This window comes from Notolepis coatsorum (assembly GCF_963971535.1).
Source record: "Notolepis coatsorum genome assembly, chromosome: 17".
NCBI classification, from domain to species: domain Eukaryota; kingdom Metazoa; phylum Chordata; class Actinopteri; order Aulopiformes; family Paralepididae; genus Notolepis; species Notolepis coatsorum.
In genome coordinates, this window is record NC_140181.1 from 94761515 (window position 1) to 94777764 (window position 16250).

General features: G+C 44.8%; 1 protein-coding gene across 1 annotated transcript in view; it reads right to left on the reverse strand.

Annotated features, from left to right (window-relative positions):
• Window positions 1-16250, reverse strand: part of LOC311243619 (oxysterol-binding protein-related protein 2-like) — a 40539-nt gene that overhangs the window by 11861 nt on the left and 12428 nt on the right. Inside the window, exons 6-10 of the mRNA XM_084332910.1 lie at window positions 12656-12753; window positions 11400-11582; window positions 6294-6401; window positions 5441-5530; window positions 1565-1691 (exon numbers count right to left, since the gene is read on the reverse strand). Of these exons, the coding sequence (XP_084189036.1) occupies window positions 1565-1691; window positions 5441-5530; window positions 6294-6401; window positions 11400-11582; window positions 12656-12753 (606 nt within the window). The remainder of the gene's footprint in view (window positions 1-1564; window positions 1692-5440; window positions 5531-6293; window positions 6402-11399; window positions 11583-12655; window positions 12754-16250) is intronic.

Consider the following 16250-nt stretch of genomic DNA (forward strand, 5'->3'; position numbering starts at 1 on the left):
ACACACACACAAACACACACACTATTAAATGGTCAAACTGACCCAACCATATGACACACACACAACTACAATTTGCCACAGATTCAACACACCTCTCACAAGGAAGGATGCATAATCATTGCAAGGCATTATGGGTAAGTGCTGGCAATGATCCATCTATTCATACAGTACAGTTTGGACAGAACTGGAACTAGACAACAGCGGCAGCAGGACACTACAGATAGATATCATATCAAATACTCTGTTACCTTACCTTCCCTAATGGCCCTGCATGTTATCATGGAAGAGAGAGATACCATTTGAGAAACACAAGTCAGAACCGTCATTAAAAACACATATTACTTTAAGTTGCAAGAAGAAGATATTTTATTGTCAGTGTATACAAGGCATTTGAAATGCGTCTTTTCGCGTATCCTTCCTAGTTACACACACAGTCCTCATATCCCTCCTAGTTACACATAATAGTCCTCATATCCCTCCTAGTTACACATACACAGTCCTCATATCCCTCCTAGTTACACATAATAGTCCTCATATCCCTCCCAGTTACACATACACACACAGTCCTCATATCCCTCCTAGTTACACACAGTCCTCATATCCCTCCTAGTTACACATAATAGTCCTCATATCCCTCCCAGTTACACATACACAGTCCTCATATCCCTCCCAGTTACACATACACACAGTCCTCATATCCCTCCCAGTTACACATACACACAGTCCTCATATCCCTCCTAGTTACACATACAGTCCTCATATCCATCCTAGTTACACACAGTCCTCATATCCCTCCTAGTTACACATACAGTCCTCATATCCATCCTAGTTACACACACACACACAGTCCTCATATCCCTCCTAGTTACACACACACACAGTCCCACACATATGCATTTCATCAGAGAGGTCAGAGCGCAGGGTCACTCTTCAGTGCAGTGCCCCTGGAGCAGTTTTGGGGTTCAGTGCCTTGCTCAAGGGCACTTAGGCAGAGATGGTGGGAAACTTAGATTTAATACCAGCCACCCTTCGGTCACCAGCTTACATCTGGAATACACCCACCGGTCTCTTCGCCTCTAGGCCATCCTGCCTCCCAGATGGGCTAAATCTATCAAGGATAACAAAGAAATCCTGGTGGCCAATGAGCACCTGTCTAGTCTGCCCCGTCATCAGGTTGTATCAAAAGGAACATGCCAACATTATGGTAAATGTGCTTACCGTCTTCGCTAGAGTCTGACAAGAAGATAGATACCAATGTCCTCTCTGTGCGTTCTCAGCTTAGCACAAATTAATGGAAGCTGATACGGACCAGCTAGCCTACCTAAAAACTCCGGGAGAGGTGGTTTTGATCAACACCTAGGCTAGCTGGTCCGTATCATCTTCCATTTGTTTGTGCTAAGCTAGGCTAGCTTGCAGTCAAGATCGTTTTCTAATGAACGCACAGAGAGGAAATTGGTATCTATCTTCTTGTCCGACTCTGAGGAACACAAGTAAGTGCATTTCCCATAATGCCGCCGTGTTCCTTTAAAATCCATATCAAGCTGAAAATGTGAGCGGCACTCACCTGTCTCTGCTTTTTAGAATCTCCTCCTGATTTTCTCTCCGACTTTTTGCTGGCGTCGTAAGCCTTGGAGTCCACGCTGTACATGCACTCTGTCCACTTCCCATAGACCACATGACGCTTCTTCTTACTAGTTCAACCACAAAGTCAAGTTGGTGAAAAACTCTGGATGTGGATGTGAAATTGTATCTGACCCCATGTCAAACCCCGCCCTCTTTTGGTGATCCACCAATCACAACTGTTGTTGTCCATGGACACACTTTGGCTATGTATGTTCATACTGCAGGAAATTAATAATCTTTTTGCTCATAATGTTAGTCAGATCAGATTCTTTCATGACAGTGTGAACAGCACAAATCACATGGAATCTGATCTTTTCAATTCTGATTTGGTCCACTTTCATATGTGGTCCTAAATCAGATACAGGTCTGATCTAGCTAGTCAGGAAAGCCATAACGTGGTGGGGGTGGAGCTAGACTCTCTGGCGGTGGTGTCAAGAGTGGAGGAGTCTTGCTAAGCTCCAGCCCTCATGGACAACCCCTCCCACCCACTACACACAAATCATGTTAAACCCAGATTCGGATCAAACAAGGGACTAAACACGTTTCGCAATTATGCCACAACAATGTGGAACGCCCTACCCAAAGCTGTAAAGGAATGTGAATCCCTGCCCACATTCAAAACCGCTCTTAAAGAGCACCTACGGGGGAGCTCCCGTAGCTCACCGCGTATCTCGGCGCTATTTCGGCGTCGGGGACAACCGTGCTCGTCACGGATCTGGGGTACACGAGTTCGATTCCCGGACCCGCCGTATTTTCTCAGAGTGTCTTCCCCTACTCTACATCCCATTCAACCTGTTTCTGTCGGTCATGCTTGACCAGGAAAAGCGATAAACGCTAAAAAATAAAGTAAAAAAAAAAAAAAAGAGCACCTACGGGAGGCTGCAATTCGAAAACTGGCCACCGTAAATGCCCAAAACCCCCACCACCTCCTAATAGACAGTCTCCTCCCCACCGCATGTATATATTCCCTCCCCGCCGTATGTATATTTCTCTCCCACCCACCCACCCCCTCCTAATGTACAGTCCCCTCCCCATCATATGTATATACTCTGTCAGGATCTAGGGCAGGGCTATTCAACTGGCGGCCCGCGGGATGAATCTGACCGGCCCGCCAAAGATTACATGATAATAAAAAAAAAATACCTTTACCTTTTTCTTTTCATGTCAACGTTAACACGCACAATTGAGCCAAAAGTCACTCAATTAATGACAGATTTCATTGATAAATTGAGGGAAAACTTTGCAAGTCGATTTGATGAATTTGTCCAGAGAATTGATGCATTTTGTGAGCAACCCATTTGCCAATGTAACTGCTATTTCCACAAAAGGACAAGAGTTCCTTGCATCACTTCACATTGATGAAGGTCTCCTGCAACTTGAAATAATTGACATGCAAGCATCATCTGCTCTGAAGCAGGCACTTGAGAATGAATCCACCACAACATTTTGGATAAAGTGTATTCATGTCAAGACATTCCCCAAAATAAAAATGCTGGCAATATCTGTGCTAACAATGTTTGGCTCAACATACACCTGTGAATCCAGTTTCTCTCACATGAATGCCATTAAAACAAGCAACGTGCCTCCTTGACAAATGAGCATTTGCATCACGGTTTGCGGGTAGCCCTCACTTCCTATGAACCCTCTTTCTCTGCCATTGCCCAGTCAAAGAAGTGCAATCGCTCTCATTAGATGTGTGTATGTAGGCTAGGACTGTCTGCCCCCCACCCCCCTGATGTTTGAGACTTAAGAGTGGACAATAAGTGCTAATAAGATGCTGTGATTTGCTGTTGTTGCACAGACATGAAGCACTTTTACATAAGCTCAGCTGCACTATAAATGTGTTTTTTTGTTCAAGTGTCAATGTTAGAATGTTCAGATGCACATCATGCACTTGTTTGTTTTTTATTTTATTTTTATATTGAAATGTTGAGGAGATGTTGCAGTTGTTGCACAGTCATAAATTAAGCACTTTTTGCAGGAGATGTTGCAGATGTGGCACATAAATGAAGCACTTTTTTTGAAAAGTATACTACTTTTGCAATGTAGTTAAATAAAAGTTGTGAAAATGTGGTTGCGTGTTGTGTCAAGTGTACATATATTCATAGCACGGGGAGGCGCCGTGGCAGTCCGGCCCCTGGCCCCTTGGGTTTCTGACAATGTGGCCCCCTGAACAATTTAGTTGAATAGCCCTGATCTAGGGGTAACAGTACTGTATATTTGAATACCGTTTATGTCACAAATGTATCAGTACTAAATACCTATATGTCCCTATGCCATAAATGTCATGTATGTTGTGTATGTCATAAATGTCTATATGAATTGAAAATGGGGGACCCTGATGGAAACAAGACAAACGTCTTTCTCAGGTCTGCATCCCCTTAACAATTGTATGTATTGAGCCGTACTGTATTGTACCCATTCTGCAATCTGTTAAATAAAGTTTTCATTCATTCATTCATTCACACGGACTTGGCCGACAGAAGGAGCACGTTCAGTGTTAGACTCAAGACGTTTATGTCACTCTAGATTGACATTTGTCACAATTTTTACACAATCTTCTTTATTGTTCATTTGCGCATGCGGGTCAGTTCAGGAGCGTAACCAGTTCACAATGGAATCTGATATTGGCCACATTTAAAAAATAATGTGAACAGCCAAACAAAAATATTGTTAGCCTCATACGATAATTGCCTAAGTAATTTTTTGACCAAATTGAGATTTCTGCCTAACTGTAATCTCCTGACACTGCTGCATCGCCCTGGCTTAGTGCCTATGTCCTCAGCCAATCAGAACGCTTGTTACGTTTGAAAATTCCCATCTGCCTAACTCACTCGTGTGACTTGTGTATGACATACCGGTATGTATGTACGAGGAAAAAATGCCTAAGTCACGACATATTTTGTTTAAAAGTCACCTTATTACGCAATGGTTGTTGTGTTTTTGCAAACTTGTTGATATACCTTGTGGAACTTATTTTCTAAATATAAATTAAAAAACTCATACAAATTTCTTAACATTTTTTTTAAATCCTATTTTTTTCCGCCTGATTTTCAATTTTTTCTCCCCATCCCAATTTAGTCGTTATGCCAATTCCCCCCGTCCCCTACCTGGTTGTTGTGCGCATGTTCCTCCTACTGGTCGGTACAAGGGAACCCTGAAGTCCACCACACGCTTCCTCCGACACATGTGGAGACAGCCAGTGGCTCTTTTTTCACCTGGCAGCGAGGACTCTCATTGGTGAAGTGTCACACGTGGGAGGTCACGCTGCCTTCACCATTTCCTGCCTTTCGCTGAGCAGGCGACCAGACCTGACCTGTAGGCGTTGCTGTCCACAACGCCAGATTACCACCCTCGACTTCCCTCCCGCTAACTCAGCCAAACGAGTTAGTATGACGATCGGCCCAAGCCGCAGGCAATGCTGACTCCGGGAGTCGAGACCGCAGCCTCTTGCATTGGTGACGAGCGCAATCTCCACTATGCCATCTGACCGCAAAACTCATACACATTTGGTGGAAAATTTGTTTTTTCTTCTTTTCCAAAAATCTTGAAAAATGACTATCGTATGAGGCTAACGATATCAGATCTGCACAATAAATCAGAATTCAGCACTAAGGCTTGCAGTGTGAACGTAGCCTCTGTTTGTCTATATGTGTGTGTGTGTGTGCGTGTTTACATAGTATATTTGACATTAAAAACCTTGTGTGAGGAAAGCAACAGTTGTGATTGGAGGATCGAGAAGAGGGCAGTGTTTGAGATAGAGGTCCCGTATACATCGTCATTACAACCACCGTCTGGTTAAAGATCACTCTCTCACCTCTTATCCAGGATATGTCCCTCCACTCTGTGAAGCTCTTTCCCAAACATGCCACATGGTTTGAAGTTCAACACGCACTTATCTCCGGTGCTGGTCCATCCCAATGCAAAAGGAAGAACATAATATGCATGTATCTCAACACACTGTCCTGAATACACATTTACATTCAGTCATTTAGCTGAACGCTTTTATCCAAAGCGACTTACAAATTGTGAACAACAAGTCAGCAGGAGGGGTACCTCTCTGACAGCTAAGGGTCAGTGGCATTGTTCGTCAAATAGTGTAAAACTTTGAGTGTTACACTATGAGTGCATAGTAGTATAGACATATTAGAATGATAGGTAGTAGTATAAGTATAGTACTAAGGTGGGTACATAATAGTACAGTAAGAAGAATATATATATATTTTTTTTTCGAGATATTGTTTGAAGAGATGTGTTTTTAGTCGACAGCTGAAAATTGGGCAGGTTTCAGCTGTCCTGACTGTGGTGGGAAGTTTGTTCCACCATTGAGGAGCGAGGACAGAGAATAGCCTGCTTCTCTTTGATGACCCCCCAGGAGCTCGGATAGGAGTGGGTCTGAGGTGGCCAGAAGATGCAGAGCGTAGGGGTCTTGTGTTGTTACTAGAGACCATTGACCGGAGGTAAGAGGTAAGAGGGAGCCCCCCCCCCCCCCCCCCCCCCCCCTTCGTTGCACGGTATGCGAGGTCAAGGACCTTGAAGCAGATTTTACAGTAATGGGAAGCCAGTGCAGCTCAGGGTTACGTGGGCTGACTTTGGTAGATTGGAGATCAAGCAGGCTGCTGCGTTCTGTATGAGTTGAAGTGAATATGATAGTTTGTACAGTATCATACCTGTGGTTGACTATTTCCACAGTTCCATATTGCTCAATCCAGAGTTTTCCCAGGATGATGTTATGAACACAGCACATAGGGTTTGTCCATGTGTACGCTTCTTTATGTCTGTAAAAACACAAAGAAAAGATTGTTCATTTATTACAGATTTTACAGCCATACCTATAGCTAACTATAACAATAGCAATACATTTAGTCATTTAGCTGACGCTTTTATCCAAAGCAATTTCCAAGTTCTGTACATTAACAAGTCAGCAGGAAGAGTACAACTCTGGCAGCTAAGGGTCAGTAATATTGTTCGTCCAAAGAGTGTCAAACTTGAGTGCATAGTAGTGTAGACATATTAGCATAGTAAGTAATAATATAGGCACGGTAGATTCCTTAGTAGCAGAGTGCATACTAGTAAAGGTTAGTACAACCTTTACTAGTATTACTTTAAAACAGTAGTACAAGGTTAGTATTATTTTTAGATTTTCTTTGATTGAAGAAGTGTGTTTTTAGTGGCTATACTATTCAAGGTCTGACCAAAAGGTTGATTGAGTACACAGACACATAGACAATCATCACTGCTTTAATTTAAATATACTATGTAAACACACACATAGACACACTAGGGCTGCTCGATTATGTCAAAAATCATAATCACGATTATTTTGATTGATATTGAGATCACGATAATTAAAGACTATTACTCGTTGATTTGAGAACATCATATGATGACGACCGAATTCTACAAGTTACCAAAGACATTTCAAAATGACTGGAGAAACGCGCCGTGGCTGCCTCTCAACATGAGCTGAAACTACCGCTTGGGCTTCACTGCTGTGAAGGAAGGGTGCGCTGCAATTACAACACAAGGCAAAATGAGAGCAACGCGGCACAATAACCATCTCGATTACCTTGTTTTAGGACTGACCCCTATTAATCAATTAGTCGACTAATCGGTCGAAAGGGGCCGTAGTCGACTGGCCAACCTCTTAGTCGAATATAATTTAAATAAATATATATATATATATATATATATATATTTTTTTTTAATTATAATTTTTTTCAAAAGAAAAGAGACATAGAAGCGTGGCTAACGCTAATGGCACGCATACCAGAGGCTAACTGCCTACGAAAACAGGCACAGAGGCACTGAAAGAGGATTTCACCCATCTAATGAACACACTATACTAGAAAAATATCAAGATGTATCCATCAGTGGACCAATTGCATGCTTTTGCAGAAGACAAGAAGCCTTCAGTCAACTCCTTCAGACATTAAGCACCCCCCACAGCCCAAATGGAATGATAAAAAAAAAAAGAAAAAAAAAATTATACTTTTTTTTTTAAGTCGACCAATAGTCGACTAACGGCAAATTTTGGCCAATCCTAGTCGACCATCCAAATCCTTAGTCTGGGACAGCCCTACCTTGTTCTCATGATCGTGGGAAGAAAAATGGTAATTGAAACTGAAACTTGATTCTTCAGCCCAGCCCCGAAGACACACCAGTGTTGTAGTCGAGTCACTAAATCTCGAGTCAGAGTCAAGTCTCCAGTTTTCGAGTCCAAGTCAGAGTCCAAGTCCGAGTCACCAAAGAAGAGCCAGAGTCGAGTTGAGTCCCCATTACCCTAGTCCGAGTCCAAGTGATCAAGGTCGAGTCCACTCCACTCTGGCAGTCAAAGAGCTGACATACAAATAAAAAAAGGTCTACACATTAACTCATTCAGCGCCAGTCACAAGAAAAGTCGGGTTAACTCGCCAACCGTTCAGCGCCAATCACGAGAAAACTCAGGTTTTAATCGTTATTTCTTTTATTAGCTATATCCATTCATTTTTCATCCATCCAGCCTGATGTTATCATTGGGAATGGGTCTGAGCTCGCAAAAGGGAAAATACCGCCGCCTACGCCTTCCAGCCGGTATTGCACTCCATTAGAAATGGTGTAGTTTCTTTTCTGGGCCGATCTGAGCCATGCGGGCGGGGTTTAAATACTCCGGCAGGACTAGCGTTTACCACGATACATCTGCGATGCTGCCCCCCCCCCCCCCCCCCCCCCCCTTCATATGCAATGCCGGACAATATGGGACAGAACTCCACGAGCAGTATTTGGAATGGCGATCAGATAATTGGATTATTATTATAATAGGGCCATTTCATGTATGCACGAGGAGACATAATAATGATAATCTAGCGTTGATTTCAGGAAGATTCGATAATCAGGCGAAAAATGACAACGTGATAAGAATATTCCACTAAAACGCTATTATCGCGTCTTTTCCTGGGATTACTAAGAATCACCAAAACTATACTCATTCAAAACGGTATAAAACGGAAATGTACGGATTAAAAAACAATCTGTTTTGTGCATGTTGACTGGAAGCAACTCACTGACAATCGACGGGTGTATTAGACCCATAGCTATAATATAAGATATATTTTAAGCACTCGCAAATTTCACAGTCTCCCCATTGATTAAAGTGATGGTGTTCTAGCGCCCCCTGGCGCTGATTGAGTTAAACATAAATGACACAGTGGTCACCATTTCAAAGGGAGTTTATTTACTTTGTGACACAATAGCCAAACAAATACACTATCCATCAATATCTTATGCCAAATGATTAGGGCCTATTAAAAAAAATTAAATTAAAAATTATTTATCAATTAACACATTGATTGCCAGGGGGGGGCAGGTGGCGCACGGAGATTACGTTCGTCACCAACACCGGGAGACACTGGATTCACCAACACCGGGAGACACTGGATTCGCCTGTTCGAATCCAGCTCCCGGCGTTGCTATCAGCTTGGCTGGCCTCTCACACTGATACAATTGGCTGTATCAGAGGGTGGGAAAAAGCTGAAGGGTGGGTCCTGGGCGTTGTGGACAGCGACCCCTACAGTTCGGTCGGGGCGCCTGCTCAGCAAGGGTTGGAACTAAGGAGAGATAGTGTGGCCTCCCACACGCCACTCTCTCCCCGGTGAGAACCTGCGCGGCCAGGTTGGCCTGCCGGCAGGCTGCACATGCGTCGGAGGAAAGCATGTGACAGTCTCCGGTCTCCCGGACCAACAGTAGGGTAAAGTACGCAACAACCAGGAAGGGTGGGATGGGAGAAGAATCGGGAAAAAGGAGGGGAAGAAAGATAATTAAAAAAAAAAAAAACATTGATTGCCACGCAGTAGTATGCCCATCATTATACCCAGTCTGCCACCGCTGTAAGCCTATGGAAATGTTTACCTTCTTTGCAGGGCTATAACTTTTTAAATATTATAGCTATATCTGCATTACTATGGCCCATTCAACATCGATTATCTATCGTTCCGGATGTGGGAACGTTATATTTTTTCATTCATTGTTGTGTTAATACCGTCGAGAAAATAAGTATGTTTTTAAGCTTTTCTGCTGTAATTCCAAAAACGCTAGTTATAGGCCCTGACGCATATGATAGATTATCGATTGGAGTTTCTTTCCTATACACGCTATATTAAAAAATTCAAATGTATATGATCGGTATACATTATGCTTCATCATGCGTGAAGGAAAGGGGGGGGGGTCGTTTATAATTCCTTGATAGTCAGTAACGGCTTTATTTAGTATGGGTTGATATATTGATCAGAATGATCGCAAACAAAGAAATGGACAATCGGGCTGAAAATAACGTTATTGTCCTCTTACCGTTCGCCGATGAGACTGGAGAAAAAAGATCCCAATTATTTGACGTCGATCTCCCTAGATCCATTTCGAAAGCGATCCAAATGCACTCGAGTGTGTATATTGATCCACGCCACAATATATCTCTGGCGGAGGAATTTCCTCGATGCACCGATCGCCACTTCCGGTTTGGCGTGAGTGTAACTCGCCCGACCATCCACCAGGCGGCGGTATTGAGGCGTTGCAATATCAGACAGGGTGCCGCTGCAGTCCGGAGGGAGGCTGGATGAATTATGAATGCCATGGCGAAAAAATTTAATATTGATCCCAATAACGATTTACGCCGTTGTTGGCGTTCAACGCATGGCGGGCAATAACGATTTCGACCGTTTATGGTGCACAATGTGTTAAAGGGGAACTATTTTTACTATTTCTTTCACTATTTGGGCAATTTTACACAATTCCTGTGAGTCTATGGAACACCTCTGTAAGTTTTTTTTTTTTTTTAAAGAAATTCATTGTTTTGTATTTCTAATCAAGTACTCAAAAACAGCATTTTCTACCTCAAGATCTTAAGCCGTTTTGAGGCTGGGCTCCGCCCATACTCGGAATGCGATTTGAGTGACACCTGTAGCTCCGCCCATACTACTCTACTATCGTAAAAGTGAACCTGATACAGAAAGAAATATGCCACGCGCACACACACAAATACACACACTCACACAGAGACGGCTCCCTCCCCGATAGCCCCCACCCGTGCTCTCTCAAGTCTTCTCTCTCTGTCTCTGACGGCTCCCTCGCCCGATAGCCCCCACCCGTGCTCTCTCAGTCTTCTCTCTCTGTCATCATCAGCGTGGCAGCTAGCTAGCTGCTAGCTAGGATGCAAAGCACTTTCACTTTTCACTGCACATAGAAACAGCGGGAGCATTTCGGGAGCAGCACATGTCCTGCGTGTTTTGCTCATACTATTTAGGTTAGGCTAACTCACTGCACTTCCTTCCTTGCGGTCTGCACTAAATAAAGGTAGATTGTGGGCAGTGGCTCCAACCACTGTGTGCGCCTGGTGACAACAAACGGAGGGGGCGGGCGTTATTATGCAGATGAGAAACGTCTTACGTCACAGATATGCTACATTTCAGATGACTCACTTGAGCGAGGGACAATATTGTGAGATGAGAATTGGAAGAATGCGCCAAAATGAGAATTAGAGACATAGATCCTATTAATATGAGTCCACATAGCTAGGAAACGATGCTAAACACTGGAAAATTCCATTTATAAGATAGTTCCCCTTTAACAAGTCCGAGTCCTCGTCTGCACCTTCTGAGTCCGAATGCAGTCAATGCTCGAGTCCAAGTCCAAGTCCAAGTCAGTCATCAGTGCTCAAATCCAAGTCGAGTCACGAGTCCTGAACATGTGTCCTGGACTCGAGTACTACAACACTGAGACACACTAACAGATACACAGACACTCACTTGAGTAACTCCAGTGTCATGGTGCCTTTGGGCTCAGCCTCTACACTCTTGCCCCAGAACTTGAGTTTTGGGTAGATAGAGCCGTGGAACTCAAATTCTTGCTTCAGAGACTCGGCGTGGAAGGCACTAACAGGAGGGTGGTGGCATACCTGCTCTGAGATCAGCCTGTATCCCTCATCCTCTCTGAAAATAAGAAAAATAATAATAATTCATAATAATTCATCTACACATCAAATAAAGCCTATCTGATTCCATTGGGTAAGGTTTTTATTTATGTATATAAATAGCTACTAGCTAGAAACCTAATTTCACAGAATGGTTAAATGATTTGTATTTAATTTAATTTAAGCAGGCAGGTCAATTAGGAACAAATTATTATTTACAATGACGCCCTGGCGAGAGGACAAAAGGTCCTCGAAGGGTGACGGGGAAAGGGGACAAGAAAATGTAAATAAGAGACAGACGATACATACAGTACATCACAGAGGTAAGGGGAATAATTAAAACAAACAACCAAATAAAATGACAAGGTATGTAATACATGAAGCAGAACAGACGTTACAGTTAAAAGGCTGGGTGACAGTTGCAGGTGTGTGTAAACAACTCTGCGACAAGAGTCCTTAAAAGTAGTGACTGAGGGGGATCAATTTGTCCATTTTCAAAGTCTTTTGCATCTCGTTCCAACTGCTGGGAGCAGCAGATTGGAAGGAGGGTTGACCAAAGGAAGTGTTAAAACACGGGGAACATCTAGCGAGATATGGTGAGCAGCTCTGGTGTTAGGCATATAGGGAGGTGTAGTCTGATGCGGTCCACCCGTATAGGGATTTATCATTGGGAAAATGTATTATCGGCTATTGTAAAAATTCTGCCTCATGAACATTGGCAAGCTTTCCATTTTTGCACAAAATGTGTTCCCTTCTATCACTAACATTATTGTTTAAGCATTTTTGGTTGAAATAAAATGATACGTAATTATTTTACGATTAATTGCTAATTGTTTCATGTTGAGCTATAGATTGTGGATGAATACACACAGAAAGGTACACCATGCCAACACCATGCCAATGTTCATTGGCTTTATTTGTTTTAAACGAGACGATTTAGAAATGTGTCCATTGGAAATACATTGCAATTTCAAGCGAGGTGGACCGGCCGGAAACAACAATGACATAACCACTACACCTCCCTATAGGGAGTAGATGACTATTTTAACACCTTATAAATTATGAATTAATTTGTATTATTGATCTAAATACCTTATAAGTTCATACGTCTCTCCTAGCAAAGGGTTAAATGGCTTTCCAGTTCTTTCCCATTGAGACGCCACAGATGAGACAGCAAACGCAGCGACGACCTGCAACAGACCAGTTGGAGCATTAGTTGGATTGACAAAGATTATGTTCGGGGTGTTTCCACATGCTGAGGATGTATTGGAATAAATGTACAGTTTTTAAACAATAAATAATCAAGAAATAACAATGAAATTTTTTTTTATTTGCTGTGAAAATAAAATAAATTATAAAGTAAGATAAAATAATAAACAACTTTTCTTTTCCGAAAATAAATAGGAATGTTACAAAGGGTCAGATTAAACCGAATATATATATTTATTGCCTGAGATCCCATGTATAATATTTGTATATCGTTTGATATCCCTTGTGTATTCTTTGTACATATACACTGAATATCCCTTTAGTCTACAGGACAGACCATAATATTCGTTCTCCTATTGGAAGCGATCCCCTAGGCGCCAGTGACTTACCCCTAGAGCTGACTTGAAAGCTACCGACACGAACATGTCCCAACTAGCCCCGGTTCCGCGTAGGAATACGGCTACCGAAATACGAATGGTACTATTTGTTCACCGTGCACATAAATAGGGCGCAAGAAATGTAGAATTCCCCTCTTAGTCCCTTGTCCCGTTCAGTCTCGTTCAGTTCCAGTTATCCAAGTGACGTCTCTCCCCACTACGCAACGTGGGCAGAGTAGGGCTCGCATCGCCCCAAGATAAGAGTCTCGTGTTATCCTAATACGTTTGTTTAACGTATCGTTCGCTATTTATTAGTAAACCTTCATTACGAGTCAAAGACCACGTGAAGTGGGTAATTGTGCGTCTACATAGAGCATTTATTGCCGCGTACTAATAGGATAGTAACGTCAAGTTCAACCGTGCACTACCGCGCACCGGAGGATACCTACACCGGACCAGCAGAGCCACTTTCCGGCAAGGATTATTATTCTTCATTGCTTTGACCAAGCTGCTGGAGCAGAGAACCGCCTACCCCACTGCTACTGTGGGATCTACACCTGCCCGTGAGACCATCACTCGAGCCCGTCTCTGTCGTACCAGAGGCTCCACGGCTTTCACCTACGCGGCGCGTACCCTGGGACCAGGCTGCCTTTCCCCGCTGCTCCAGGGAGTAAGATCGCCTCCGTGGACCATTGACTTTCATAGAGCATTGCCTCCCCCTGCTGGCTTACAACCGGTAGTACACCCCCCCTCCCCAGAATACCAGATCTAATTCCTAACATTCCATATTGATTTACTTACGTACATTCTTTGCCTTATAAGCGCACCAAAGTAATGTAATATAATATTCTTTATGTAATAAATATTCTAAACGAGTATTTGTGTGGAAACCGTTTCATTGTGGAAGTGTTGTCATCTAATATACTTGTGTACAGTAAGGCCAGTAATGTACATACACGGTAGTAGTTTAATGATACTAATACTTGATTAATACAGTCAGGGAATTGTACCCCTCAGTTACAATTGGTCCTTCGAGCCGGATAATAATTAGCGTAATATTAATATAATATTAATATTGACATGGCCGATGACGAACACTCCACAAACGGTTCTCCTAAGCTAGATCGCCCGCAGCGCAGACGGCAGCCACCTCCCTATCTAGAGGCATACTCTGTCAGTCCAATACCTAGCTTTAAAGGGAAGTTAAACGCGGAAAAAGTAGAAAGTAAAATTATGTCCGACCCTAACAACCAGGCTACCCCGCCAACAGAGGCCCTAGTGGGTTCTAATGTAACTGACCAAGCTCACGGTGGGGACCAGGAGGGAACTGACACGACTTTACCCCCAGACAATAACGAAGAAATAGTCCCCGATCAGCTCCGGGAGGAAGACAACCCTAAAGAGACGCGCACCCAGGAGACGGATCTCCTCGGTACGCAACAGGAGAACGGATCTCCAACAAGTACTGCCGGGAGCCGATCGCCCCGAACGGCGTCTTCCCCCAGCGAGGCGGACAAGATGCTGGCGCAGGTACTCATCGCCACCCTGGCAGCCTCCACCGAACGCGATCGACTTCAAGCGCAAGACGTGCGAGCGCGAACATTTTGCAGGCGAGCGAGAGCGCTTCCAGGCGCAACAAAGGAGTGAAGACGACCGAATAAGACTGGAGACCAGACGCCTCCAGACAGAAGAGAACATCGAGAGAAGGCGCGCCGACGTCGCAAATGCACAGCTCCACGCCGCCCATGCCAGCGCCAATGCCCAGCGCGACGTCGCCAACGCACAGCGCGACGCTGCCCAGGCCAGCGCCAATGCGCAGCGCGACATCGCCAATGCCCAGCGCGAAGCAGCGCGCGACGCAGCCCATGCCCGGCGCGAGGCAGAGCGCGACCGGCTGCAGGCGGAGCTGATGGACAAACTGGTTGCCATGGCGACACCCCCTCACTCCGCACGGAGCTCCCAGAGATCGTCAAGACATGGGTCTAGGACACATTCCCCTACCCGACGAAGCGACCCGGGACCCCGCCTACAGGAGGATCCTGTCCACGTCTCCGAAACCCCGCCCCGGCCGGTCCATACGAGACCCAGCAACCGGGAAGAACCGAACCACGCCGAGAGACTGAACAGAAGACTCCAGGTCCTAGCAGAGGGAGAGGAGGAGGAGGAGTGTCAAGCCGACCAGCAGCAACGTACTCTGGCCCAGGAGGCCCAGTACAGCCCCGACCAGCAGCAACGTACTCAGGACCAGGAGGTCCAGTACAGCCCAGAAGTCAGCCCCGAGGCCCTGCGCTACAAACCCCCGACTCAACTCACGGGTGAGTTTGACGCACCGTCAGCCCCGAGGAACAGCACCTGGGTACCCGACCTTCGGTACCCACCAAGTACCAGCCCAAGACGACACGCAAGAGGAGACTCGCCTAGGAGGCCTCTCCCCCAACGCTCACCGATGTGCCAGTCATCCATGGCATCATACATTGGCACACCGACGTTTCCAGACTTCACCCATGAGAATCGAGCACAGTATACGGAGCTCCGGATGTGCTTAGAGACAATGATGGTGGATGTCGCTGATGAACGCCACAAGTATGCAATATTACTGCAGCACCTGAAAGTGCCCCGGGCGCACAATATAGCGCTAGCCTATGCCACCTCTACGACCCCATACACCGCGGCTCTAGCAGCGCTGGACCAGAGATATGGACGTATATGGGATTACGTAATAGAAGAGATAAGGCATATTGACCGCTTACCCCCAGCAACAGACAATCGCTCACTAGACGACCTGTCTATAAAAGTACAGTCCCTGGTAGGGATGCTGGGAGCGCAACGAGAAAAGGGTATGCACGAGCTATACGCCAACTCTAACGTCGAGAGGATTTTAGAGAAGCTGCCGCCCGCCAGACAGGAGCGCTTCAGGCGGCAAAGAGACCACCGTGATCCTAACGGTCCAGAACCATCCCTCCTAGACTTGGCCGACTTCCTGGCGAGAGAAGTCAGCAGCCTACGATTGGATACGTTCGTGCGGAGCACACCAAGCTCCAGAGAGGGACCTAGGAGAGTAAACGATGGCCGAAGATCGGTGACTGTTATGCACCAAGCCG